The sequence below is a fragment of the Pan paniscus genome, chromosome 1 (genome assembly GCF_029289425.2).
Source record: "Pan paniscus chromosome 1, NHGRI_mPanPan1-v2.0_pri, whole genome shotgun sequence".
NCBI lineage: Eukaryota > Metazoa > Chordata > Mammalia > Primates > Hominidae > Pan > Pan paniscus.
In genome coordinates, this window is record NC_073249.2 from 152,146,159 (window position 1) to 152,174,158 (window position 28,000).

At 39.7% G+C, this 28,000-nt stretch overlaps 2 protein-coding genes across 6 annotated transcripts in view; one reads left to right on the top strand and one right to left on the bottom strand.

Annotated features, from left to right (window-relative positions):
- Positions 1–373, bottom strand: part of TYW3 (tRNA-yW synthesizing protein 3 homolog) — a 32,772-nt gene extending 32,399 nt beyond the window's left edge. For 2 of the 3 annotated variants that reach the window (XM_003830583.6, XM_034967684.3), the window contains exon 1: positions 124–297. In XM_003830583.6, coding sequence (XP_003830631.1) covers positions 124–297 — 174 coding nt within the window. Of the gene's footprint in view, positions 1–123 lie in introns of all 3 variants that reach the window. The other variant, XM_003830582.6, reaches the window with a different exon arrangement.
- Positions 132–27,919, top strand: CRYZ (crystallin zeta). 3 transcript variants are annotated; one of them, XM_003830581.5, is made up of 10 exons: positions 427–563; positions 2,990–3,028; positions 8,588–8,711; positions 10,153–10,305; positions 14,055–14,218; positions 18,771–18,822; positions 23,151–23,300; positions 26,199–26,300; positions 26,406–26,501; positions 26,943–27,919. In XM_003830581.5, exons 3-10 carry the CDS (start codon positions 8,601–8,603, stop codon positions 27,102–27,104), a joined length of 990 nt encoding a protein of 329 aa, XP_003830629.4. In that variant the 5' UTR covers positions 427–563; positions 2,990–3,028; positions 8,588–8,600; the 3' UTR covers positions 27,105–27,919. The 3 variants fall into 3 exon arrangements, with proteins under 3 accessions (XP_003830627.4, XP_003830629.4, XP_008954283.4); XM_003830579.5 differs by lacking the exon at positions 2,990–3,028 and having other exon boundaries at positions 132–563; XM_008956035.5 differs by lacking the exon at positions 2,990–3,028 and having other exon boundaries at positions 466–563; positions 8,595–8,711.
- The last annotated feature ends 81 nt before the right edge of the window (positions 27,920–28,000 follow it).

Sequence of the window (28,000 nt, forward strand, 5' to 3'; positions counted from 1 at the left end):
CAGAGACCACCCCGCAGAGGAGCAAACACAGACATGCTGCATCGGGTCGTCACTGGATGGGAACAGGGCTCCTAAAGTTTCGCACTAGAAGGCAGGCGATGGACAGGCGCAAAGGGGCCTCACCTGGTCAAGGAGTAGGATGCGGCCAGCGCAGGAGCTGGTGGTGAAAAACTGATCTCGCATGTTCAGAAACTGCACAAGCTCTACCACATCCTCGTCCACACTGCCCTTCCGGCTGAGGTCCGCTTTGCTCAAACATTGCGCCTTCCATTTCCTGAACTCCGCGCTGCGATCCATGGGTGAGGGACTCAGGGTCTGCGCTCGGCTCCTTCACGGTGGCCTCGTCTCTCCCTGGGGGCAGCCATATTGAAGCGAGCGGTGGCCGAAAAGGTCCAAACTTCCTCTTCGTTCTTAATTTGGGAAATTCTAGTGCCTTCGCCTAGGGGTGGAGAGAGGCGCACAGCCTGGGTGGAGCCTGCAAAAGTTGGAGAAGCTGTGGCAGTCCTCATTTCTGTGGAATCTGAAGAAGCCCACGCAGATTTTAATTCCCACTCTAGATTCTGGTAAGTGGTTTTAAAAACTCTCCTTAGTTGTTTAGACGGCGAATCTCCCCACTGCTTGTCCAAGTGGAACCGAGTTTGATTTTGGCTGCACCCCTTTCCTGCCCTCTGTCCTCCCAGAGAACTAGTGCGTAGAGCTCCAGACCGAAGCCATTCCCCTCCAGGGGCTGCAAGTTCCCATCCATAAATCACGTAGGAAGTTTTGCCTTCTGGTCCTGGGCTCCTAGCCCTGGTCCTGCGTTTAGGCTCTGAGTTTAGGCTACCACACCATGAGGTGTCCGTTGCCACTACCCCTGCCCAGCCTCCGCCCCCCGCACTCCCTGTCCCCCAGCCCCACGCTGCACCCCCCCGCCAGTCACCCGCTTGATTCTTCCCTGCAGCCAGTGCCTGGGTTTGGGGATTCCTGCAGCAGCGCCTAGCGGTCTGTCCAGGGCCCCTTCACACAGCCCAGCTCTCAGCTGTAGAGGATTTGTCCTAGGTAGGGAACCCTTCCCGCAGCCCAGCTGTAGGGGATTTCTTCTCCTAGGTAGGGCCCCTTCGCACAGCCCAGCTGTAGGGATTTGATTTCTTCTCCTAGGTAGGGCCCCTTCCCACAGCCCAGCTGTCAGCTGTAGGGGATTTCTCCTAGGTAGGGCCCCTTCCCACAGCCCAGCTGTCAGCTGTAGGTGATTTCTCCTAGGTAGGGCTCCTTCCCACAGCCCAGCTGTAGGCGATTTCTTCTCCTAGGTAGGGCCCCTTCGCACGGCCCAGCTGTAGGGGATTTGATTTCTTCTCCTAGGTAGGGCCCCTTCCCACAGCCCAGCTGTGGGGGATTTTTTGTCTTGGATTCCCACAATTACAGGTTTCCCGGAGCTTCCTCCAGCTTTGCCATCAGGATTGCAGTCTTTGAGAGAAATGTATATAGTTTTATTGACCCTGTGACCCCCACCACCTAGAATAATCTTCAAAACAAAATTACAAAACACCCTGTTAACACATCGTTGGATGTTTATACTGAGTGTCTAGAGGAGACTCAGTGACCAGGGAAGGTGTGTCAATGATTAAACCTAAAGGCTAAAGTTTGGAATGCTTGTCCGTAGCTAATGGAAATTGCTGTGCGAGTCCCACTGAAGCCACTGTGATTACGTGTCTGGTTAGCGCAGCGAGTTCAGCAGCAAATCTCTCCAAGCTCTACTCCTCCAGCATTAGGGAACAGACTGCCCTGTTCCATACGATCGTGGAACCTGGAGGAGTCCGGAATTATTAAACTCCTCCCCTCTTCATACCCCGTCCTATCTCAAGTGAACAGAAGTGACCTGATAAGATCACACAGCCAGGAAGAGACTTTCTCTGACCACTTGTAATTCTTGCCTTTTTTACATTTCTGGGTTAATAATAAACCATATGCTTACATGAGTCATTGTGTATTAGCAGCAGAACAATTTGTAATGATTGATTTTTTTTCTAAGTTTTCAGTTTTTAAAATTCTTGCCAGAATTCTTATTTAATTTTACTTTTGCTCTTGTCTCATAATGTTCCTTTGCTCTGGCTTTGTGACTTGATCTGTTCATCCTATGTTAAAATATACTCCTAACATTTTCCCAATTCCTTTAATTTTCGTTGAAATCAAATGGATACAAGCATAGCCAGGAAAAAGATCACTGTTGGAAGAGGGATTTTAGATTTCCTATTTCCTAGATTTGTAAGGCATATTGGCAACGTTTCAGAGGTAAAATTAAACCAAAAATTAAACCAAGGGACTCTAATTTTTAAAAGTTTATATTTGATAAACAGGAAGGCCTGTTTGAAGTATAGTTTAATTAAAAAGCACAAGCAATGGAAAGGCCTGTCCTGTTCACAAGGATCCGATGCTAGGGGGTAATTTTTTTATATACATTTTTAAAAATAGAATCATGTCCTTTGTATTTCTGCTGCATTCCCTGACTTAGTGGGCATTTGAGAAATTTCAAACTCTAAGCAGATGCCTTAGTCATAAAATATGCGATTCTACCTGCAGGTTAGTTTGATTTCACATTTTCTAGCTCAATCTGTCTCACTATCACTATTGTAAAGTTTATCTCTACGAAGTAAAGGGTCTTATATGCCAGCATCTCAAAGGGTGAGATGAAAAGGATGGTAAAGAAAAAAATCAGCTAACACCATTTAATTACAGGACTTGGGTTCTAGCTTTGCTTCTGTGTGACCCTGACCAAGTCTCTTAACCTCTTGTGATGTTTTCTCATCCATAAAATGGTTGGCGATTTTATTTTTACTTCTGCATAAAATAATAGTTTAAATAACTTCTCTACCTGTTCTGAAAACAGTTAAGTCAATGGAGGTGGAAGACTTATGCTTTTAGAAGAAATCTGGTATTACAGGATTTTAAGTATTATCCTATTTGCCATCAGTATGCCACGTTATTTTATTCTTTGTGTAATCTCCTTTGACAGGCTTCATCGTTATGAAGCATATGATGATCCCGTGGATAGGTGAGTTCAAAGGCAATGAGTGCAGGTTGGAGCCTGATGAATCAGAATGCTAAAGGCTCAGTGGGAAATAAGATCAACAGAAGCAAAGTTGGAGATAGTGTGGTCAGGCCATGCCCCATCACTTTCAAGCCCGATAGGATAATGTAGTCAGATAGTACTGGGCAAAGCAGATGAGTCTTCCAAATCCAGTAGGATGAGTCATCTTCCTTTATTCCTTTCTCCCAACTTAGCCAATGCCAAAATGTGGGGGGGAAAAGATACAGATCCTATTTCAGAGTAATTTTACTTTTATTATTACAACAGGTTTTTTTATGGTAATCGTGAGATGTGAGTGAAAGAAATATGTAGGAAGTAGGTAGATATCGAAAATGGAAAAAGCAAGCATCTCATAGGCTATGTGTGTAGGTGTGAGAGAGAGAGAGCACCCAGCTTACAGAAGCTAGGGGCAGGGTGGGGCATTTTCTTCTTGCTCTTTGTGTTCTCTGAGTTTAACACACCGCTTCATGTACAGTTAAGGTTCAGAAAAATACACATTGCGTAACAACCAATGTTTAGTATTAATGTTTTGTTTAAGTCATCTTCTAGACCGAATTCTTTGAGAATAAGAGCTTATTTTGATAACCAGAGTTCTGTAAATATCGTTATGTTAAAGATGATTATAGAACTATAGAGTATATTTTTTTATAACATTTTAATGACTTCTCTAGTCTGCTGCTTTTGTTTTTTTTTCTTTTGAGACAGGGTCTCACTCTGTCACCCAGGCTGGAGTGGTGCAGTGGCAGGATCATGGCTCACTGCATCCTGATCTCCTGGGCTCAAGCGATCCTCCCACCTCAGCCTTCTGAGTAGCTGGGACCACTGGTGCTTGCCATCACACCTGGATAATTTTTTTTTTTTTTTTTTTTTTTTTTTTTTGTAGAGATGGCATTTCGCCATGTTGCCCAGGCTGGCCTCGATCTCCTGGGCTTAGGCAATCCTTATGATTCAGAAATTGAAAAGAAGAATAGAGGGGAAAACAATAATGATGTCAACTGTATACAAGATCATGTGTTTGCTAAGTTCTGTGCTTGGTGCTTGCCACATCTCTAGCACGTAACTCTGAGTGGGATCCCAGATTTCAAATGAGGAAACAGCATCAAGAGGTTGACTGCCTTGCCCAAGGCCATGTGGCTCCCACATGATAGAGCTGGGACTCACACCTCGAGCTGCATATTCCAAAACCTGCTCTTTCCGTAACGTCATGTTGAAAAACAAAACAAAACAAAAACAACCTCTATGTTCTTATATCCACCATGGAAAATTCTCATCTGGGCTACCTTTTTCTTTTTTATTTTCTTGATACTTTCACTTTCTTGTCTAAGGAATTCTGAGCTAGAGTGAAGACCTGAATGGAAGTAGAGTGGTGAGATTGCTGAGTAGGACTGGACTGTTTTTTCCCAGCCCTGCCCTCTGACAGATCATCTCCCCGTCAGAGACTGCCAAGCTGTTCTAAAGTGCAGTCTTTATGCCGTCGGCCTGCTTCTGCCTCTGTTTTTCCCCAAGGACCACCCTTCAGGATATGTCATTGCTAAACAACCTTTGGAAATGTCACTTTCTCCTTTGTGCTAGACATTGTGTTAAATCCTTTTAAGGGTTTTAAAATGGCACAAACTTTTGATTAATTATATCAAGAACTTCCCATCAATAACACTACCAAAATACTTATGATTCCACCCCTTGCCCCAGCTGCTGTATGTGGAAATGTGGAATGACATTTAATAGCCTGTATGGGCTCTGTTCTGAGTAGTCCCGTGTGGAGTTTTGATACAGTAAAAGTCTGAATTCTTTCATATCAGGTCCTGGTTTCTGCAGCTCTTCTTAATGTTTAAACTTCTTGTGGTTGAGGCAGATGTTTTAGGTGATGGCAGAATCTAACACTATTTGGTTGATTTCAAGAAATTATAACCCACAGATAAAATTATGGGGATATAGTCAAAACCTTTCATTACATCTTTACAGGTACAAAAATTTTTCTAAGATTATATAACTTTCTGTACAAATGTTCTTTGCTTTTTTATAGGTTATTTGAACTCTGAGTTTTCATTTCATTTGGTATTAACAGTGATAGGACAGAAAGGTTAGCTGTGCCCTTGTAATTTATAAAAGATTGCATATGGTGCACTGTTTTTAGTTTTTTGATGTTTTTCCCCTTTTGTTAAAATGAATGAACTACATAAAGCCAAGTGTTTTGACATTGATAAATCTCAAAAACTTAATGCTAAAAGGAAATAGCGAATTGTAGAATTCTTTTTCAAATCAGAATTTTCTTTTTCCTTTCAGCACTAAGTTTCTGAGATTTTTATATTCCCTAAACTGTGTAAATAAAGTTTGAAAACATGCAAAACAATAACACATATTGTTTAATATTACATACTCATGTAGAAGTGGTATTAAATACTTGAGAATGATGAGTACTAAATTTATGGTTATAGTCACCTCTTGAAAGGGTGGGACAGAAGCAGGTTTGGCTTCAATTATATCTATAATGGTTTAGGTTTTTAAATGTTAAGATTTGTTAAAGCTGGGTAATATCGTTTGGCTCTGTCCCCACCCAAATCTCATCTTCAGTTGTAGCTCCCATAATTCCCACGTGTCATGGGAGGGACCTGGGGGAGGAATTCAATCATGGGTCAGGTCTTTTCTTTTGCATGCTATTCCCATGATAGTAAGTCTCATGAGATCTGATGGGTTTTTTTTTGTTTTTTGTTTTTTTTGAGACAGAGTCTCACTGTGTTGCCCAGGCTGCAGTGTAGTGGCTGGAGTGTAGTGGCATGATCTCAGCTCACTGGAAGCTCCACCTGCCGGGTTGACGCCATTCTCCTGCCTCAGCCTCCTGAGTAGCTGGGACTACAGGCGCCTGCCACCATGCCCTGCTAATTTTTTTTTTTTTTTTTTTTGTATTTTTTAGTAGAGATGGGGTTTCACTGATAGCCAGGATGGTCTCAGAGATCTGATGGCTTTATAAAGCAGAGTTCCTCTGCACATGCTCTCTTGTCTGCCACCATGCAAGTTGTGCCTTTGTTCTCCTTTGCCATGATTGTGAGGTCTCCCCAGCCACGTGAAACTGTGATCCCAAAACCTCTTTCCTTTATAAATTGTACCCAGTCTCAGGTGTTTCTTCATAGCAGTATGAAGATGAACTAATACAGTAAATAGGTGCCATTAGAGTGGGGTACTGCTGTAAAGATACCTGAAAATGTGGAAGCGACTTTGAAACTGGGTTACAGTTGGAACAGTTTGGAGGGCTCAGAAGACAGGAAGAGTTGGGAAAGTTTGGAACTTCCTAGAGACTTGTTGAATGGCTTTGACCAAAATGCTGATAGTGATATGGACAATAAAGTCCAGGCTGAGGTGGTCTCAGATGGAAATGAGGAACCTGTTGGGAACTGAGCAAAGGTGACTTTTGTTGTGTTTTAGCAAAGAGACTGGTGGCATTTTGCCCCTGCCCTAGACATCTGTGGAGCATTGAACCTAAGATGATTTAGGGTATCTGGCTGAAGAAATTTCTAAGCAGTAAAGCATTCAAGAGGTGACTTGCGCATTATTAAAATCATTTAGTTTTATGTATTCACAAAGATATGGTTTGGAATTGGAACTTATGTTTAAAAGGAAAGCAGAGCATAAAATTTCAGAAAATTTGCAGCCCGAAGATGCAATAGAAAAGAAAAACCCATTTTCTGAGGAGAAATTCAAGCCAGCTGCAGAAACTTGCCTAAGTAAGGAGGAGCCAAATGTTAATCATCAAGATAATGGAATGGGGAAAATGTCTCCAGGGCATGTCAGAGACCTTTGCGGCAGTCTCTCTCATCACAGGCCAGAGGCCTAGGAGTTAAAAAATGGTTTCCTGGGCCGGGCCCAGGGCCTCCATGCCATGTGCAGCCTAGGGACTTGGTGCTTTGCATCCCAGCCATGGCTTAAAGGTGCCAACATACAGATCAGGCAATTTCTTCAGAGGTGCAAGCCCCAAGCCTCTGAGGCATTCATGTTGTGTTGGGACTGCCAGTGCACAAGAGTCAAGAATTGAGGTTTGGGAACTTCCACCTAGATTTCAGAGGTTGTGTGGAAATTCCTGAATGTCCAGGCAGAGGTATGCTGCAGGGACGGAGCCCTCATGGAGAACCTACCTCTGCTAGGGCAGTGCAGAAGGGAAATGTGGGCTGGGAGCCCCCACACAGAGTCCCTACTGGGGCACTGCCTGGTGGAGCTGTGAGAAGAAGGCCACTGTCCTCCAGACCCCAGAATGGTAGATCCACTGATAGCTTACACTGTGTGCCTGGAAAGGCTGCAGACACTCAATGCCAGCCCATGAAAGCAGCCAGCAGGGAGGCTTACCCTGCAAAGCCACAGGGTCAGAGCTGCCCAAGACCATGGGAACCCACCTCCTTTATCAAAGTGACCTGGATGTGAGACATGGAGTCAAAATAGTTCATTTTGGAGCTGTAAGATTTGACTGCCTTGCTGGATTTTGGGCTTGCATGGGACCTGTAGCCCCTTTGTTTTGGCCAATTTCTCCCATTTGGAATGGCTGTATTTACCCATTTCCTGTACCTTCTTTGTATCTAGGAAGTAACTAACTTGCTTTTGATTTTACAGGCTGATAGGCAGAAGAGAGTTGCCTTGTCTCCAATTAGACTTTGGACTGTGAACCTTTGAGTTTATGCTGAAATGAGTTAAGATTTTGGGAGACTGTTGGGAAGGCATGATTGGTTTTGAAATGTGAGGACGTAAGATTTGTGAGGGTCCTGGGGTAGAATGATATGATTTGGCTATGTCCCCACCCAAATCTCATCTTGAATTGTAGCTCCCATAATTCCCATGTGTCATGGGAGGGACCTGGTGGGAGGTAATTGAGTCATGGGGGAAGGGAGTTCCCATGCTGTTCTAGTGACAGTGAATAAGTGTCACAATATCTGATGGTTTTATAAAAGGGAATTCCCCTGCACAAGCTCTCTTGTTTGCCACCATGTAAGACATGCCATTGCTTCTCCTTTGCCTTCCACCATGATTGTGAGACCTCCCTAGCCATGTGGAACTGCAAGTCCATTAAACCTGTTTCCTTTATAAATTATCCAGTCACCAGTATTTCTTCATAGCAGTATGAAAATGAACCAATACACTGGGTGTCAGGTAAATGTCTGGAATGTTTCATAATCTAACAAAAGGAGGTCAGTTTACCTAATGTTAATAAAACTCAACTCATAAAATTTCTAAGGTATTGCAACTCAAGCAAGAAAACCTAAATATGGTGTCATGCTATGTCTATCCAGATGTTTTTGTTTGCATGTTTGATTCCTTTGTTGAAGGCACTGAATCCCTACAGGAAGTAGCATGAAGGATTCTGCTTTATAGCTGAGGGATTTGTAAGATGAAAGGTCCTTAAACATGAAATGAGATCAGTGGTAAGCTCATGATTTAAGTTGTTATTTGAAAAAATTGTTTGATCTGCTCCCTCCAGTGGGGAAAAACATGGTGATATCCTAGATACAATGTGACAATACATTAATTTTTTTTCTTTCTTAGTATCTAGATCACCATGGCGACTGGACAGAAGTTGATGAGAGCTGTTAGAGTTTTTGAATTTGGTGGACCAGAGGTCCTGAAATTGCGATCAGATATTGCAGTACCAATTCCAAAAGACCATCAGGTAGAAATAAAATTACTTTATTGAGGCTATAATTATACTGAGTGTGAGTCTCTTGCACATAGTATTCAAAAGAAGCAGACTCACAATTATTTTTAAAAACATTGAATTAGGATGCAATTTACACTATATATACATATGGACGTTGATAAAGTTAACATAAACCTGATAATTAGTGAAGTAGATGTATGAAAAAGAATAACCTCTGGTTATAAGAAAATTTTTGATTTAGGGAATGATCTATGTAGTGCAATAATTGGATTTTTCTGAATGGACACATAAGGAATTTTGAATAAGTTATTCTATTACAAACATTCATGATTTTTATTTTTTGCATGCTGGGAAAACAATTTTCTTTTGCATTCATGCTTTTTCATGTGTGATTCATGAGAATTTAAGTATATAGTTTAATCATCTCCAATGACTTTAACAATACACTTTTGATTTTAAATTATGTATTTTTATTACTGCATCCTCCGTGGCTCCCAAGTCTAATTTTCTTAGCAAGCCTATGAGAGTTTTTACAGTTTGGATATAATCTATCTTTACAAATTTATTTCTCATCACTTCCTCTCCATGTAGAGATACAGTGCTGTAACAACATCAGCTTTTGTCCAATTTCCTTAAGACTTCCTTTCATTCCTCTGTCTTTGCACATGCTATTTTTTTTTTACCCAACCTATCCTTTCTCTCCTTCCTAAAGAATTTCTATTTATCTTTTAAACCCTAACTAAATACCACTTCCTTTATAAAGCCTTCCCTTACTTTTATACCAGAGGTAATCATTCTGTGTTAATTAAGGTAAAATTAGCTCCCACAATTGCTGTAACCTAAAAATTGCAATAGTCCAGCCATGGACAATTATTTCTTATACACTAAATTTAAAAGTTCTCAAATGTGGGTGGGTAGCTGTTCTCCAACAGTGACTTAGGGACTCAGCTTCTTCTTTCATGTGGCTCTGCCACCCAACCCGTCTTCAGGGTCTCCGTGGAAGAAGAAAAGCACGATGTGGCTTGGCTAGGAAGTTTTAATGGGTCAGGTCTGCAAGTGTCTACTGTCACTTTTGCTAACATTCCATTGGCTAGAACTCAGTTACTTGGCTACTCATAACCATGAGGGAGGCGAAGAAGTACCACTCTTTCTGTGTACCCAGGAAAAGGAGAAAACGGGTTTGATGAACATGCAGAGGTCTCTGCCACATATCCCCTTAGATATTTCTTTCACTATTTTCCCCAAAATGTTTTTAATGCAGTACATAAGCCATTCTGTCTTACTGATTTATGTTAGCTTGTAAAACTTGGAATGTGAGCTTGTTGAAGGCAAGCACTTATTTGTTTTGCTTTTTTCTCCCATTTTGATAGCTCCCATAATCAGCACAGTCCTAGCATAAAGTTAAATGAATGCCTAAATTCTTTCTGTGAACTAAAATACATTGTCATTGCAGGTTCTAATCAAGGTCCATGCATGTGGTGTCAACCCCGTGGAGACATACATTCGCTCTGGTACTTATAGTAGAAAACCACTCTTACCCTATACTCCTGGCTCAGATGTGGCTGGGGTGATAGAAGCTGTTGGAGATAATGCATCTGCTTTCAAGGTATTGCATTTTTAATTATTTCTATTTTGGCTGAATTTATTTCATAAAAATATTTGAACATAGCTTTCAACTGCATCTTATTTAAGGTTTTAAAAGGCCCCATTACACAATTTCTGCCACTCGGGGGACTCCTCTAGTCAAAAAAGGAATTAAGAAATTAGATTTTATCCAGAGGCCTTATTTGTTTACTACATTGTAGTGAATAGGTGCTGGGTAATTTCTGTATCTTCATGTCCCCACAGAATGAACTGTGATTTTTTTGATTTAATAGAAATTTGTAAGGAAAGAAAACACACAAGGAAGTTAGACTATTTCCTAACTCTTGATGATACATAAGCTAACATAATTTTTAATTTCTTTTATAAATTTTGCTTTATAATATAAAGTTAATTCTTTTGAAAAATAAGTAAAACATGAAAAAATGCAAGGTCACTATACAGTTTTGGAGCTCTGACTCAGTGAAAATGTTATGCTCAGGATATATATATATATATATATACGCACACACACATATATATATGCCAAAAGACATATTCATAGTAAGCTCATGTCCTAGCATCTTTCCTCATAATTCCTTGACCTGCTCAACTTTGGCAGCACCTTACCAAAATTAGGTTGAGACAGAGAAGATTACTGTGCCCCTGTACAGGAAGACTGGCAAATTCATACAGCCTTCCACTCCTCAGCCTGTGGCAACCTGGCTTCTGCCCCCATCGCTCCACTGAAAGGATTCTTGCTAATGTCACTAATGGCCTCTGTATTGCTGAAGTTAATGGGCCCTTTTATGTCATTATCTTTCTTGATTTCTCTGTGACATTTGACACTCTTAGCCACTTTTTCTTTAAAAAAACTTTTTCTGCAGCTTCTGTGACATCATTTTCTTCTGTTCTCCTCTCCCCCTCCTTTCTGGGCCTCCGTTTTCAGGCCTCTCTTTTTCTCTGGATATCCTTAAATCTTGGTGTTGTCTGGGGCTCTCAGTCTCTATTTAGACCTCTGCTTTCTGTATTCTTTACCTTTTTCATAATCTCATACACTCTTTTTATTGCCATTATCACATGTTACATCTTTAGCATAGAATTTTCTGCTAAGCTCTGGATCTGTGCTATCCAAAACAGTAGCCACTAGCTACATGTGGCAATTTAAAATTCAACTTAAATTCATATTGAAAATTCAGTTCCTGAGTCACTCTAGCAACATTTCAAATGCTTAATAGCCTCCCGTGTCCAGTGGCTATCCTGCTGGACAGTGCAGATGTGAACATTTCCATCATTACAGAGAGTTCTGTTGGAGACACTAGACTCACATGGTCAACCTCCAGAAATCTCTTACAAAACGTGTCTAAAACTAGCTTATCTTTTCTCACTGCAGATAGCGCCTCTCTTGTGTGACTGTCTTGGTGACTTCTGGGATTTGAGGATTACTCCTCGCTTTCCCTTACTAGAACTGTTTTCTCTCTCCTTTCCATTTCCACTGCCAGTAGTTTAGTTCAGGCTATCTTACCTACTTAACTATACCCCTGACCTGAATTTCTATAGTAGACACTTAACTTTCTCTTTTCCCTGGAATTCATCCTTACTCTAGAATGAATCACTTTATAGAATTTAATTCTGATTGTTTTACACCTCTGTTTTCATTCTTGCATCCATGGTCTTGTAGACTTCAGGGAGACTCTTAAAATTCCTTATTGCTATGAAATAAGACTGTTTCATGCTCTCTCCCATCTGTCTTTCCAGTCTTAACTCCCACTCCTCCTCACAGTGTAGTTTATTCTTCAGTAATGAATTGTTTGTCCTTCCCTGCACATCCCATGCTCTCTCATCTCTGTGTTTTTGTTTATATTGGTTCTTCTAATTGACAGAATTAAATTGAAACTTACAAACACGGATTCAAAGGATTTTACACTTTAGCTTCAATTTCTTTTCATTTTATCTCCTGAAACAGTTACATACCACACATTAGTCTGCTTACTCATTGGTAATAAATGCTGCTAATTTCGTGGCATTTATTCCTGTCCCTATCGTTTGGCCAACTTTGTTTCCTTCACCCGTAGTGACTCTTCCCCATTCTAGTTTTCAAAATCTTGTCCTGTTCTTCAAGACTTACTTCAATTGTTAGCTTCTCGATAAAGCTATTCCTAATTTCCTCTACTTAGAAGTAATTTCTTTCTTTTTCTTGTACCTATCTTCAGTGGCTCATCATGTTTGCCTCGCTTTTTATAATTATTTCTATCCTTTGCTTTTCTCTCCTCCTAGAGTCTAGGATGCTTGAGGTTAGGGACAGTGGTGTTGCTGTCCCTCACATAACTTGAAATAATGCTTTCTATGTAGTATATTCACAGTAAATGTTTGAATTATATTGAAATCAATTAAACATGTTTTTTAGCTGTTAAAACTGGATTAATCTTCATCATATTTGACATTTCTGGGCAACCATATTAAGTGGTGATACTTGTCTTTGACTCTTGGATGGCTTTTGAATCTTTTTTGTCTTTATCCTATCAGATAACATTTCTACATTTTCAGATTTCAATTAAAGTATACTGAGCAATCATTACCTTAATAATTTGCCTATTCTAAGGAATATCTACTTTTTTCTAAGAAGGAGGAGTTAAGGTAGGTGGTTACGGTGGGCAGTCTAATTTTCCCTAATGTGCAAATTACATACTGGCCCAATAATGCCTGGCCTAGGGCATTATTTCACCCTGAGTCCTGCATCTACTTTTTAATAGTGAGGTCCAGCAGACATTTGTTGAGGCTTTACTGTGTTTCTGGTGCCGTGACAAGAAGAAGGCTGTCCTGGGTCATCCTGCTGTCAGGGTCCTAGTATGGTTTTCTGCCTTTGGGTGTTTGCATGAGAAATAACGGCAATGCAGGGGTGAGGAAACTCATGGATGGGATTTAGAGTAGGTGTTTGGTGTGCGGAAGAAACTTCATATCTTATTTGTTTCTTCTCCCTAGCATTTTGGGCAAAAATAACAGTTTATATTGACTGCTATTTACTAGCTGCTTGATCTGAGGAAATTATTGAACTACTTTGTTCCTCAGTTTACTCATCTGTGTAGTGGGGATTGCTCTAAAGTAGAGATAATACATGCCCACCTCACTAGCTGTTGTGAAGATGAAATTAGATAACACTCCAGAGACACTTAATGCAGTGCCTGGTATAGCAAGCTCTTCATGGACTGAGCCATCAACATCATTATGATGCCATTCAAGGAAGTTTATCCTTCTTTTTCTTATATTTTTTCTGTTTTCCTTAGATTTTCTTCCTATTGGTTCCCATTAATAAATATTTTTAAATGTGAAGTATTTTAAAATGATTTATGGCTGGGCATGGTGGCTCACACCTGTAATCCCAGCACTTTGGGAGGCCGAGGTGGGCACATTATGAGGTCAGGAGTTCAAGACCAGCCTGACCAACATGGTGAAACCCCGTCTCTACTAAAAATACAAAAATTAGCCAGGCGTGGTGGTGCACGCCTGTAATCCTAGCTACTCAGGAGGCTGAGGCAGGAGAATTGCTTGAACCCGGGAGGCGGAGGTTGCAATGAGCCGAGATCATGCCATTGCACTCCAGCCTGGGTGACAGAGCAAGACTCTGTCTCAAAAAAAAAAAAAAAATTTATTTATATGAGACCCTATAGAGGACAATATATAAGTACTCACTTATTTCTTGTTATAAAGGATTATACCTATTTTGACATAATATGCTTAGTCTTCCTGCATTTATTCATTTATCTCTTCCCCTAGAAAGGTGACAGAGTTTTCACTAGCAGCACCATCTCTGGGGGCTATGCAGAGTACGCTCTTGCAGCAGACCACACTGTTTACAAACTACCTGAAAAACTGGACTTTAAACAAGGAGCTGCCATTGGTATTCCATATTTTACTGCTTATCGAGCTCTGATCCACAGGTAATAACACATTCTGTCAATTTTATGGCCAATGCCAAAAGAGGATAGTGTTAACTGCCTGCCTTCTAGCTGTCTGTCCATCCATCTGTTCATCATATTTGGTTACCAGTTACTTACCATTAAACATTTATATAACGGAAACTGTGAATTTGGGGGATTGTGCTAATCACTAGGGATACAAAGAAGAGCAAACACTGTCTTCAAGATGCTCACAGTCTAGTAAGGGAAATGACATAAGAGTGATCATATTTATATATAATGTGGAAAGTACAGTGGTAGAGATGTGCATAGGGATATATAGACTCAGAAGGCATGTGCCTGTGGTGATGAGGTAGGGCTTCCTGGCAAGGTGTAAGACTTAGATTATTTTAAAGCCATGGTTCAAAAATCTTGTTATCCATTAGAATCATTTAGGCAGCAATTTAATAGTACACTATTGGGCCCTACCCCAGACCCTCTGGTCAGTTTCCATAGCTGGTGCCTGAGAGTCTATAGTTTAATCCCATCTACTAAGTATTTGAAAAGCATTGAGGGAATTCACCTCAGGAAGGGTAACTAGAAGGAGAGAGGACATTCTGGACAATGGGAATAGTATGGGGAAAAACAGTATGGTGTGTGGGAACAGCTATAGAAACTTGATTTTGTTAGAGAGGAGATTTCAAGAGAAAGAGTAGCGAAGAATAAAGTTGGAACAGAGTAATCTCTCAATAAATGTTAGCTGTCATCAGATAGAATTCAGGTTGTAAAAGACAGATTATAGAGCTTATCCATTGCTCTGTAGAGGATTGGAAGTAATGAAATGCTTTATTCAGGAGACTGCTATTGTCGTATTTATGTTTTATTGAGATCACTTATCTGCTGTGTGTAGGATGGATTTGAGGATAGGAATGGAGAGATAAGAGAGTCTTATAGGAGTCTCCACTAGACAAAATCCTTATGGGCCAGAGCAAGGGCTCTGGTAGAAGAAGTAAGTAGAGAGGAAATAACTATTTAGTGGGGGTAAAATCGGGGTATTTGGTGATTATTTTCAGGTAGAGAATGAGGAAGAACTTAAGAGTAGTCCAGCTTTCTAGCTTGGGTCATGTTTAACTGTGACAAAGAAAAGAAGGAAAAAGTTTCAAACGGAAGCTGTATTCAGTTTCGGATTTGAAGTTGTGAGAGACACATCCTAATGGAGAAGTTCAGTAGCCTATTGGATAAAAAAGTGGGAAGCTTGAAGACTGGAGATACAAATTTCGGGAGAGCAGCATGTAGGTAAGAATTGACAAGGTGAAAAGTGGTTGAAATTCCTCAGGGAGTGAGAACACTGGAGTGAGAATAGAGTCCTTGTGAACATCACCATTTAAGAATATAGTCAGAGAAAAAGGATAGAGTTGTAAGAGACCGAAAGGATTCCATGACCGGCAGAATCTAGAGGTCATGGTATTCCTTAAGCATCCAGTGAATGCATGGGCTTTGAAGACAGAACAGCCTGGGTCAATGTCTTCACATAGTACTAGTTGTGTGACCTTGGTTAAGTTACTTAAACATCTCAAGGGCAGTTTACTGATTTGACAAACATAGATAATGACAGCACCTACCTGCTAGGGTGTGGTAAGAATTACTTGGAGGTAATGTGTATAAAGTTCTTAGTACGGGGCTGGCACAGGGTAAGTGCGCAATCACTGCTGGCAGCCTTAGGAGTGGCAATTGATATTGCTACTAAGGAGGGAGGCCAGCTGTCAAATGCAACAGAGGTCTGTTCAGAAAAAAAATGACAGTTGGGCCCAGCAATTAAGAGGTCATTGGTGACATTAGTCAGTTCCTTTTCAATAGAATGGTGGGAAGAGCTTGATTGAGTGGATTGAGGAAGGAAGAGGAAATCAATTCCTTGAATGGAAACTATTCTTTTAAAAATGGGGGAGACAAGGAAGAGAGAGTAGAAGGTTACTTGAGGAGAGTATGTGGAAAAAAGGGATTTTTTTTTTTTTAAGGATAGACAAGACTTGAACATATTTACAGATGGAATAAGATCTGCATAAGGCAAGATGGAAAGGACTTAGGACATAGGTAGAGAGATTGGCTTCCAGTATGGAAAGGACAGCTCATCTGTAAAACCTAGAAGGGGTAAAGATGATATAATTATGGAAACATTTATGGATAGGGAGATGGAGTGTTGAAGGTACTTGTGTGTGATTGCCTCACTTTTCACAAGTAGGCGGCAAAAAGTGATATTTTAAGAATCAGAGCTGAAGTGGCACCAAAATGCATGGTCATGTGATTTTTTTCTGTAATACTTAGCCATTTGGATGGAGTATCAAGGAAGCTAGATTTGAACATTAATCCAGGGCTGGAATGCTGGTGGCAAAATTGAATGGTGCAAAAGAAATGAGAGCACAGGGGCTGTGGGGAGAGGAGGCTGGGCAATCTATGGAGTCCAGGCTGAGTAGGGACGGAAGGAAGGCCTGGAGCAGCAAGTGGGCAGAAATGGAGCTATTGAGAGTCAGTAATCTCTGCATAGTTGAAGAAAGATTTTGAGAGAATATGGGTTTTCAGAATTAGGATAGATTACTGTCATAATATTGGTTATTGGCATCTGATATTTCTCAAGGAGAATGGTTGCTGGTAGTTAAGCCCTGGGAGAGAGTGGCTATAAGTGGAGGAAAATTCAGGAACTATGATGCTTGATTTTCTTTCTGGGGAATGCAGTGTCTCCTTGATTGGAGCTGGATTTGGGGTGGGAGAGAAAGCCTATGTGCCAGGTCTTAGTCTTCAGTGACTAGAAGATGGTAAGGGACAGCAGCATGGAAGGCCAGGCTGAGTGCTATGAGCACCAGGGAACATGACTGTATTAGTCAGGGTTCTCCAGAGAAACAAACAACGGGATGTGTGTCTGTCTGTCTATCTATCAGTCAATCATCTATCTATTTGATCTTCTATTTGATCTGATCTATCATTTATCTCTATATAAATTCCTTAAGAATCAGTCACTCTGTACACACACACACACACAGATTGATTGATTTTAAAGAGTTGGCCCATGAAATTGTGGAGGACTGGTGAGTCTAAAATCTGTTGCGGTGGGCCAGCAGATGGGAGACACAAGGAAGAGGTGCAGTTTAAGTCCATAGAAAGTTTGCTGGCTGAATTTACTCTTGCTCATCGGAGGTCAGTCTTTGAAAACAAAAGCCTTCAACTGATTGGATGAGGCCCACGCACATTCTAGAGGGTCATCTGCTTTACTCAAAATCCAGCTATTCCATTGTTAATCTCATTCGAAAAAAAAAAAAAAAAACAGTTTCTGTAACAGAGTAATGTTGGAACAAATATTGGGTTCCTTGGCCCAGTCAAGTTGACACATAAAATTAACTGTCACAGCGACTCTGTGCAAGGATTCAGGAGGGGATTTGCCTGCTTTTTCTCCCCTCACCCCAGGCCCCAGGGATTTATGAGAATGTGTCTTTAGTGTTTGAGGGGCATCTTATAAGAATTTTTGAAAAATTTCTTTGGGAGGTATTTCATATCCCATAGTTTAACACTAGTCATCCTATCCCCTTATGTTTATGTTTTACTTTAACATATTGTCCTCAGTCCCTTCAGCTCTAAGCAAGAGTGTGGGAGAAAGCTTTACTTATTGCTCATTGTTGCCACTTCTCAGCTGTTGGTGCATAGCTGGGAGCAGGACTCTGGTTACTGTTCTCTTTCCCAGGTGGAGCATAATGTTCTATAATGTCTCTGCAGTGTGGCCACCCCACATTGTTTGAGGAAGTAAGAGAGCCTTCCTGAGAGTCAGATCTGGATCTCACAGCATCTGCTGGCTTTTGACATTGGCACCGTCCATCTGGAATAGTGAGGCATCCCCTCATGCCTTGCTGCATGTCCCTTCTTTTCAGTACATACTAGAAAAGTAGTCATGTGAACTGGAAGTGAAAAGAAAATGCCATTTCACCAGAGAATCTGGACATTTTAGGGGGATGACATGGGAATCTTTGTGATAGAATTTATTGCATTTCCTACTCTCTGACCTTTGCTAACTCAGCATTCCTCCCTGAAATGAGAGTACAAGGCTGGTGCAACCTGATGTTCAGAGACATGGAGAAGAAAAATTACTTTCTTTCCTTGGGCAAAAAAAATAGCTACTGTGTTTACTTGGACATTACTCTAGACCACGGAATAAAGACTGAGCTATATAATAAACCTGCTTTGAGGCCCTTTCTGTGGGGATATATGGGAATGAGAGATTCCAGATCCTCCAGGCTCAGCAATTTTACTTCACAACCCACAAGGACTGTAGCCACTCAGAAGTAGCACCACATAGTCATCCCAGTGTCCAGCAGCATAGTGCCTGGAACAGAAAGACTCCCAATAAATATTTGTTCAAGGAATAAATGAATTGAAGGCTTTGTTTATTCTGTGGAGCTTAGGGAATATTTGGGGCTGTATGTCAGGTTGCATTTGCTGTTTGTGTAAGTGTTAGCCAGACTAGGGGTAGAAATTCCTTAAGATGATGAAAACACCCGAGATTAATTAGCTTCAAAAAATAAGGTGATGTAACTTATGCTTTCCTTTGCAGTGCCCGTGTGAAAGCTGGAGAAAGTGTTCTGGTTCATGGGGCGAGTGGAGGAGTAAGTATTTTTTTTAATGTATTTTGAAACAAGGTTGGGTTTATGGGTTTCACATTATAGTTCCTTTGGTCATTTTTAAAAGTCAGATTTATAAATAGAGTCAAAGGTGCTTTTTTTCTTTATGTAGTAAAACTTTTGATTTTGGTCTTCTGAAGGTGATGTTTTGTCATTAGTTTAGCATTTCTTGGTTAATAAACTCAACAGAGCACCCCTTCAAAAATATGTTAGATTTTCCACCTGTATTGGGTGTAGACTAAGATAAACTGGCCTTGATTTTGCCTTCAAGTAGCATATGTTATAAGAATATTTATTTAGAATTTTAAACAGTTCTTTAAGGTTGATATTAATTCCATATTCCCTTAGATAAGGAAACTAAGGCTCATTAAAGCTTACCTATGTTGCCCCAGACAGCACGGTAAAGCCACACTGTGAATTCTTAGTCCTTTCTATCTCCCTTCTGCTGCTTGCCTGCTGCGCTTTGATGACATCCATGGAGTGCACGTATACAGCCCTGTCCTTAACACCACAACCCATGGCTGAAAATGCTAATGTGGGGGAATGGGGGAGGAGGACTCAGAACTTAAAATAAGCCCTTCAGTGAAATCACCCAATGCAGGGCTGTCAGAAACCTCTTCGAGAAACTAGCTGCCAATCTGCCTCTCAGGAGCTTAGAGGGAAAAGTTAGAGCTCTGCAGTTAGAATTTAACAAGAAATCCACATGAACTCTATCACTGGATGCTTTGGAAATTTTGGAGATAAGATTTTGCATTTTAAAAATAAAAGGCCTGAGGCTAGATGCTTACTTTGAGGAGGCTGTTAACCATTTCAGAGCACTGTGTGTTCTGGAGAGTGGATTGAAAGAAGTAACCTATTAAATGGCACTTGTCCCCTGAATAATGAGTGGTATCCTGAAAATGTGAATTTACCTTTAAAAGTGCCAAGGTAATTTCAGTCCTTTTTGTCTCTCTGTTTCTTTAGGTAGATTAATCACGAGGTTTCACACCTAGCTTCCTACACTTCAAGTAGATCAATTCTAAAGGATTTCACAGATCAAACAATTTATGAAAAAACACTAGGATTGTCTTTATGGGGCTTGAGACAATATGACAGATATACCTTGTCCAAAACTCCCATTGTTTAACTTCACTGAAGAGGCTATTTTTGGGTTAAATTAAATTTAACCCTAAATAACTAAAGGGTCTGTCAAACACATACATTTATTTAAATTACCCTGGCTTTCAGAGAGCTAACTTAGTGCTCTGTGCAGAAGGGAAAGATTTCAGTAGGAAGGGGAGAGAAGAGTTTAAAGAAAATCTCTTTATATTCCCTTTACCCTCTTGTAAAAAGCCCAGTTGCTTCACCATGATTTTTTTTTAAGGTAAAATCCACACTGTTGTCTGAGCTGGCTGAGTTTGTTAAATCCTCAGCTGGCAGGGATAGGCTGGCGACCTGGTTTGTGAAGTGCTTCTGATCCTCCCTGTCCTATCAGAGGGAAACAGTACTGGGTTTTGCCTTGCTTCTGTTTGTACTTTCTGTCCTCATTTAATTCGAATTTCTTTGGGATTATGTTGTGTGTTTAAAATGGTGTGGAATTTATGAACACAGCTATTATCCAGATATGTTGGTGGGGAGTGCCCTATTTTAGTGTTAGCAAAATAAGTAGAAGAAAAATAGTTGACACATAATGGTGCATAATCTGTTGAAGGAGTATTGCTGGTATAATTGTTGACAAGAATAGAATAAACAGTGCCTTTTTAAAAGAGCTATTGAGTGCCCTTTTAAAGCAGTTAGAACACAAGGAGATGTAGTTACGTTAGCTTTTTAAAGTGTGGTTTTATTAGAGGTCTTTTATTTAAATTTGAAAATTAAAATAGGAAATTAATTGTGCCCACCCCATAGTGGATTGTGTTTTATCTAATTGGATGTCTCCTCCGTCAGACAGTGAGTTTCAGGTATTTGTTTGTTTCAGTTAAACAAATTCCTGCCATAACCTGGCTGAGTCCAGCCTCGTTATTCCCATGTGCCATACAATCTTTAAGGTCCACTTCAGGCCTGGAGGTCTGTTACAGCTTTAATCTGTTTCTATCATTATTTTTCATCTTAATTCTTTTCTTGCCGAACCCGGTCCTCCCTGTAAATCACTGCTTATGAGTAGCGGGTGATTTTGCATCATTTCTCCTTCTGCTCTGGGACATTTGGCAATGTCTGAAGACATATTTGGTTGTCACAATTTGGGGAAGGGGTTCTGGCATCTAGAGAGTAGATATCCTTCAATACATGGGATAGTCTCCCACAGCAAATAATTATCTGGCCCAAAATGTCGATAGTGCCAAGTTTGGGAAACTCTGCTCTAAATGTATGTGACACTTATTTGTACCATCATTTGTCATCTAATCAGATATATTTCCTAGTATTGTTATTTAAGTAATTGCTCTTTTGTCTATATTCTTAAATTACTTTGATTTCTCTTTTATACTAAGCACATTTATCTGGTATTCTAGTGATTTCTTAACAATCCCAGCATTTTGGGAGGCTGGGATTTTGCCAGGTTGCCCAGGCTGGTATCGAATTCCTGACCCCAGGTGATCCACTCACCTCAGCCTCCCAAAGTGCTGGGATTACAGGCATGAGCCACCATGTTCCACCTAATCCTTTGGCTTTAAACACCATCTGTAAGATAATGAATCTCTAATATATATCTCCAGTTGAACCCTTTTGAGTCCATACTCATATTCAACTGATTGCTGAACATCTTCGCCTGTAAGTAGATGAGCACTGTGCAGCTCAGCATGTTCCAAGTGATTCTTTTATTTTTATTTTTTAGAGACAGGGTCTTGCTCCGTTGCCCAGACTGGAGTGCGGTGGCATGATCACTGCAATCCCAAACTCCTCAAATTCCTGGCCCCAAGCGATCCTCCTGCCTCAGCCTTCCACATAGCTGGGATTACAGGCATGCGCCACCACACTTGGCAAAGTGAAATCTGGAGATTTTCACAAACTTAGTGTTCTCCGGTCTTCTCACTCTACCTAGTTAATCTGGCCAAAGACATAGGAGACAGCCTGTATTTTTCTCTTTTCCTCATCTCCCGCATTCAATCTGTGAGGAAGTCCCATTAGCTTACCTCTAAACTATATCTGAATTTGTTTATTTTTTCCAGTGCCACCACCTTTGTTCAAGCCAGCTTCATCTCTTATCTAGACTGTTCTAACAGCTACAAACTGATCTTCCTCCTCCCATTTTCCTCGCCGCTTTCTTTGTGCCTCACATGTAATTGGAGCAACCTTTTTAAAGCCTGAGTCAACCAGATCATTTCCTGGCTTAAGCTCTCCCGTGGTTCTGCACAGGTTTTAATATACTCGGAAGCCTCTACCCTCACCCCTCAGATTCTGTGTGACTTGGCCTTTCTGGCCTCATCTTCGACCCTTTCGTACACGCCCCTCCCTGAGCCACACTGCCCCTCTTTCTGTTCTTTGACCCCAACTGCATTCCCACCTCGCCAGGTTAGCCATGGCCATTCACTATGCCCACAGCATCCTCCACGTGGCTGACCGGATGTTCTCGTGGCTTGTTCCTCACTTTTTTCAGGTCTCATTTTTTCAGAGTGGCTCTTCCTGATGACCTAAATAGCCCCTATTCCTGTCTCTTTAACCCAACAGCCAGTCTTATTTTTTCTTAGCACTTTTATTTCCTGAATTTATTTTATTCACTCATATGACTATTATCTTCCTCCACCCTTAGAATATAGGTTTATTTCTTACATTAAGTACCATGTCTAGCACATCGTAAACACTCTATAAACATTCACCATATGGATGAATTAGTTAATTTGCCCATATACCTGTCTCTTCTACTTAAATGGTGGAGGCCTTACATTTGTTATTTAGAATTTCATATGCACAAAGAAGTCAGAGAGCATGTTCTGATCATCTTTAAACCCTGCAAACATCTTGATGCAGTGGTTAAAAACTCAAGTTCTGCAGTCAGACTGGTCTAACTCCTGTTTCCATCTCCGCATATGACTTGGCCAAATTACTTATAATTTGAAGCTTCAACTTTCTTATCTGTAGAATAGGGACAATAATAGTATCTACTTTATAGGGTCATTGTGAAGATAGAATAAAACAATATGTAGAAATTATTTAGTATGGTTCCTGGAATATTTTAAATGCTCAGTTAAAGTTAGCTGTTTTTCTTATTTCTTCATTTACACTCTTAAGTTCCTTAAAGTTAGGGTGGGTCCTATAGGAATCTTAAGTTCATTGTATGTATTTAAGTGTTTACAGGAATGTAGAGAATATATAACTCTTGGGTTATATTTGTTTTTCAGGTTGGATTAGCAGCATGCCAAATTGCTAGAGCTTATGGCTTAAAGGTTTTGGGCACTGCTGGTACTGAGGAAGGACAAAAGATTGTTTTGCAAAATGGAGCCCATGAAGTGTTCAATCACAGAGAAGTGAATTATATTGATAAAATTAAGGTAAAATTTTCCACTGTTTTACAAAAGTCAAACTTTGTTCCTTGGAGACTTGTGTGGTTTTTTAATACGTTTTTAACCAACTACTCCTTTAAAGCTGTTTGCTTCCTTTTTTCAGTGCGATGAATTTTTATGCGTGTTTTAAAACTTTAATTTATTTAAAAAACAGAGATGTCTAAGTTTTAAACTTTTACTATCATTTTTGTATTGTTTATGTGTATTAAATAGAATATAGCTTCTCTAGAATCTTATAGCTATAAAAATTGATTTTTTAATGCAAATAACATTCTAAGTAAAGCTGCAGCTTTGTATTTGCAACTGTGAGGTATTCTTAATATAATTTCTACTGATGTGAATTCTTCATGGAAGGTGAGATATCTGTAAATTACAAACTGGATCTGTGTGGCCCAGGGAATAAAGTTCATTTGTTAGCTGGATGCTTTGGAGGAATAATCACTACTGCATCCAAAATGGTGAGGTGGCATTTAGTTAGTTGCTGCATTTAACAGAATTCAAGCAGATTCTGAAGTTCTTCACTTGTACTATATTAGCAATTTGCTAAACACTTATTGCTTTGCTGATCCTCAACCACTTCCTCACGTTAGGGAGATTAGAATTTCCCAAATATTGAGTACTGTGTAAACTAGATCATTACAAATGAAGGAAAAAATAAGAGTGAGAGTTTATTACCTTTTTTGCAATCATCTTGCCAAAAAGCCGAACAAAAGCACTCCTTTGTTATACGTCTGGGGAACCTAAGATCTAGCACTGCTGATACCATTATCCGAGAATATTCACAAAGATGAAAAATGGCCCGTTATTTTAAGAGTATGGCTTTTGTTCAGCAATAACCTAATTTTAAGACCATGAGGTCTTGGGAGCTTCCACTGACTCCTTCTGCTTAAGTTTCTCACATTCTCAAAAACATTCTCTTAACCTTTATCTCACCCCCCTTTCTCTCCTCCTCTTTCCCACAAAACTTCTTGAAAAAGTAGCATTTATTGCTTTTACTTCCTTACCTTCCACCACTTCTCACTGCAGTTTTGCTTATAGCCCAAGTATTTATACTGCTTCCCAGAGGTCACTGAGAAGCTCCTAATTAACAGTCTGCTGGTCTTCTTTCAGTCTTCATCTTGTTTGATTTTTCAGGAGCATATGACCCTGACCGCATTTCTTTGAAACAGGTTCTCTTCTTACTTTCCTGACTTTTCACTTTCAATCTCCGTCCTCTTCATATTATTTAATATTAATATTCCTTAGGTTGTTTTTGCTTGCTCTCTCATCTTCCCTGGTGCTAGACTTTCATCCTGATCAGTCTCATATACTCTTGTGGCTCCCTTACTACCCATATACTGTTGATTTCCAAAACTGTCTTTGGCCTGAGTTCACTTCCTTCATGCCATCAACCCGCTAGACATTGCTACTCATCTGGTTGCCCAAGACAGAAACCCTCATTTTGTTTGTTTTTCCTGTCTTTTAATTATCATTCTCCCTCCCACCCAGCAAGTTGGTTACCTCATTTTATCAGTTTCATCTCTGACATGACTTTCAAATGTATTTCCTTATCTCTATTCCACTGACCACCATAACTTAGCTTAGGCCTCAGTTTCTCCAGCCTTGACTGTTATTCATAACTGAGCTAATATCCCCTTTTATCTATGCTGTCATCTCCCTCTTAAAAAAGATCTCCAGAAATAACTAAAATGGAAGCTTTATGAGGAGAGGAGTTTTGTCTCTCTGTTCCCTACTGCACTTGCACATGCAGTAATAAACCCTTGTAAGAAAAAAACAAAACAAAACAACTACAAAAAAACCCCCACACAATCCAAATCCTTTAATATGGCATTCACTGTATTTTCACTATCTGTCCCAACTTACAGTCTCCTTTCTCCTACCTCTTCCTCTCCCTGCCACTCCCCCTTACCTGATTATGTACTTCAGTTCCGCTTGTATTTCAAGGATCTTGTGTTCTCAGTCCCCTCCATCTTTGCTTTTCTGTTTCTTTGGTCCAGACTGACTCAGCCTCAGGTCTAGCTTCCCCTTACTCATCTTCCTTTCTTTTGGCTTGGGAAACTCCTATTCATCCCTCAGGGCCCAGTTCATCGTCTCTGTGGAACTTTATCTGACCATGGCAGGCAATCAAACCTTAACCTTTTTTCTCTGTATTCTATGATTTATTTCTGCTAATGTGTTACTTAGCCCATTACATTATAGCTATGACTGTAGTATTTCCCATCTTTCTCACTAGTTTTGTTTTGAGCTCCCTATGTTTGTCTTTGTATTCCTGGTACCTAGTGCAATCCTGGGCGCAGGGATTCATTTGTGTGTGTGTGTTAAAATAAAATGCATATAATGTAGATGTGTGTAGCTTTTTGTAAGAGCCAGCATCCAACATCCAAGAGCCCAAAAGAGTTAGTGCGTCAAACAGACGATAAACCATTTAGAACAAAACCAAATGCACTAAAACAACAAAAATCATGCAAAACCGAACAGCTAATGATATCTTCTTTTGCTTTTTGTTTATTAATAAAAATGGGAGCCCCCTGGGGGTTTGGGGCTTTTGATTTATTGTTTCTTTATGAAAGTTTATTTTACAGATAGAAAATTTCAGCTAAGTATTTTATACTCAAGTTGAGCCTAGCACCCGAAAATTCCAGACAAACTTTATTTCACTACAGCAATGTATTTAGTACAAATTTTTATCAGTTTAGATGTTCTGGCTGGTACCTTGGAATTACATCATGATTATATAATTAGATTATTTAAAATTTTGCATTATTAGTCTCAAAGATGTAGCATTTATATATCATTTGAAACATATTTCTATAATATCTTGTACAGATAGTAGCTATTTTACAGTTTTTCACTTGCTATCTTACTCTACATTTCTCTTTTATATAGAAATATGTTGGTGAGAAAGGAATTGATGTAATTATTGAAATGTTAGCTAATGTAAATCTTAGTAAAGACTTGAGTCTTCTGTCACATGGAGGACGAGTGATAGTAAGTATTCCTTTTCTTTTTTTTTTAACCACTTTAATGTTTTACCAGAATTTAACACTATTTTACAGTAATCTTTAACTGTAGAATTGCTGTTTTTCATGTTAGGTTGTTGGCAGCAGAGGTACTATTGAAATAAACCCACGGGACACCATGGCAAAGGAGTCGAGTATAATTGGAGTTACTCTCTTTTCCTCAACCAAGGTAGGAAAAGAAGTACTTCTGATGTTGGTAACTTAAACATTGGTACAGTTTGCCTACTCAGGCAAGTTGAAAGTTTGAATAGATGTTAAACTTAGTTATATGACTAGTGGGAGTTGGTAAGTATTAGTCACCAGAAGGACAACTAGGGTGACAGTATAATTTATATCCAGGTAAGCATACCTTTTGAGATAGAAATGTGATACTAGTAATAATTTCAGGACAACAGGTATTTTGTACACTAACACTGTCTCAGGCAGATGGGATTTATGGTTACCCTGTAGATAACTACTTTTTCTATAGTTCTGGACAAGTTGACAAAAGTCACATATTTGTAAGAGACTCTTCATGGTATAACACTTAGATTCTGAAGTGTTTTTAATGCTTCTGAAAATTAAATCGTATGGTTCACTACAAAAAGAAATTTGTTTTTCCTTTTCTTAGGAGGAATTTCAGCAATATGCAGCAGCCCTTCAGGCTGGAATGGAAATTGGCTGGTTGAAACCTGTGATAGGTTCTCAATATCCATTGGAGAAGGTGGCTGAGGCTCATGAAAATATCATTCATGGTAGTGGGGCTACTGGAAAAATGATTCTTCTCTTATGATGATTAATTCTTTCATGGATTTCCTATGTAATTAGAGGTACTGTCTTTCCCCCAGTTGTACTTACCCTATCTTTTCTTTAATTAACATTCGATTCCATGAGCTTCTTAGGTGAAAAAATAAGATTTTTCTTTAGAGAGCAGAAGCAGAAGAGTAAAATTCATTGTATAGCTAGCAATATTTTTTTATGCCATCTGTCTCAAATCAAGGAGTCATCATAGTAGGAAATAGCATGTTAGTCGTCATTTGGCATGAGGGTGCATTCCAGTAATTCTTAATTGATATTTGATTAATTCCATACCTTTGATTAAAACATGCTAGTTCAAAATAAGACTGCTCAGTTTCCAAGGGTTTTCAAGCCTACTTACCTTTATAAAGGTTCTCTAGTCTCTGATTAGCCATGACTGTATTGGACTTTGAACATTTTCTGAACTAAAAACCTCTATTCTAAACTAATCTCATTTGGATGTGTAAGTCTTTTGTAAAGGCAAGAATAAATAATGTCCAGGACAATTTATTAGTTTTCTCAGTATTTTCCCAAATATTAGAATATTTACTTCATTATTGGTTGGCTGCCAATGACCCCATATGTTCTGTGAGAATAGTAGCTTTATCTTTGATATAATACATAGTCTCCAAATAGGTAATACTTCGCAATTGATTAGATTTTCAGAGTAGATTTAGAGTTATCTGTTTTTCTGGTGAGGGTCAAATATTTTTGTTGAAATAATTAAGCTCACAAATTTGATAAATTAAGAATTATCTGCATTTGTCTCATAACATAATAATGTGTAATAAAGTCTATAGAAAATTAAAACCTGCTTTTCTAGTTTTTATAGTATTTGCCTCTCATCACTTCTGCATAGCTCCTGACAGTTACTTCTTAACAGTGTTCTAT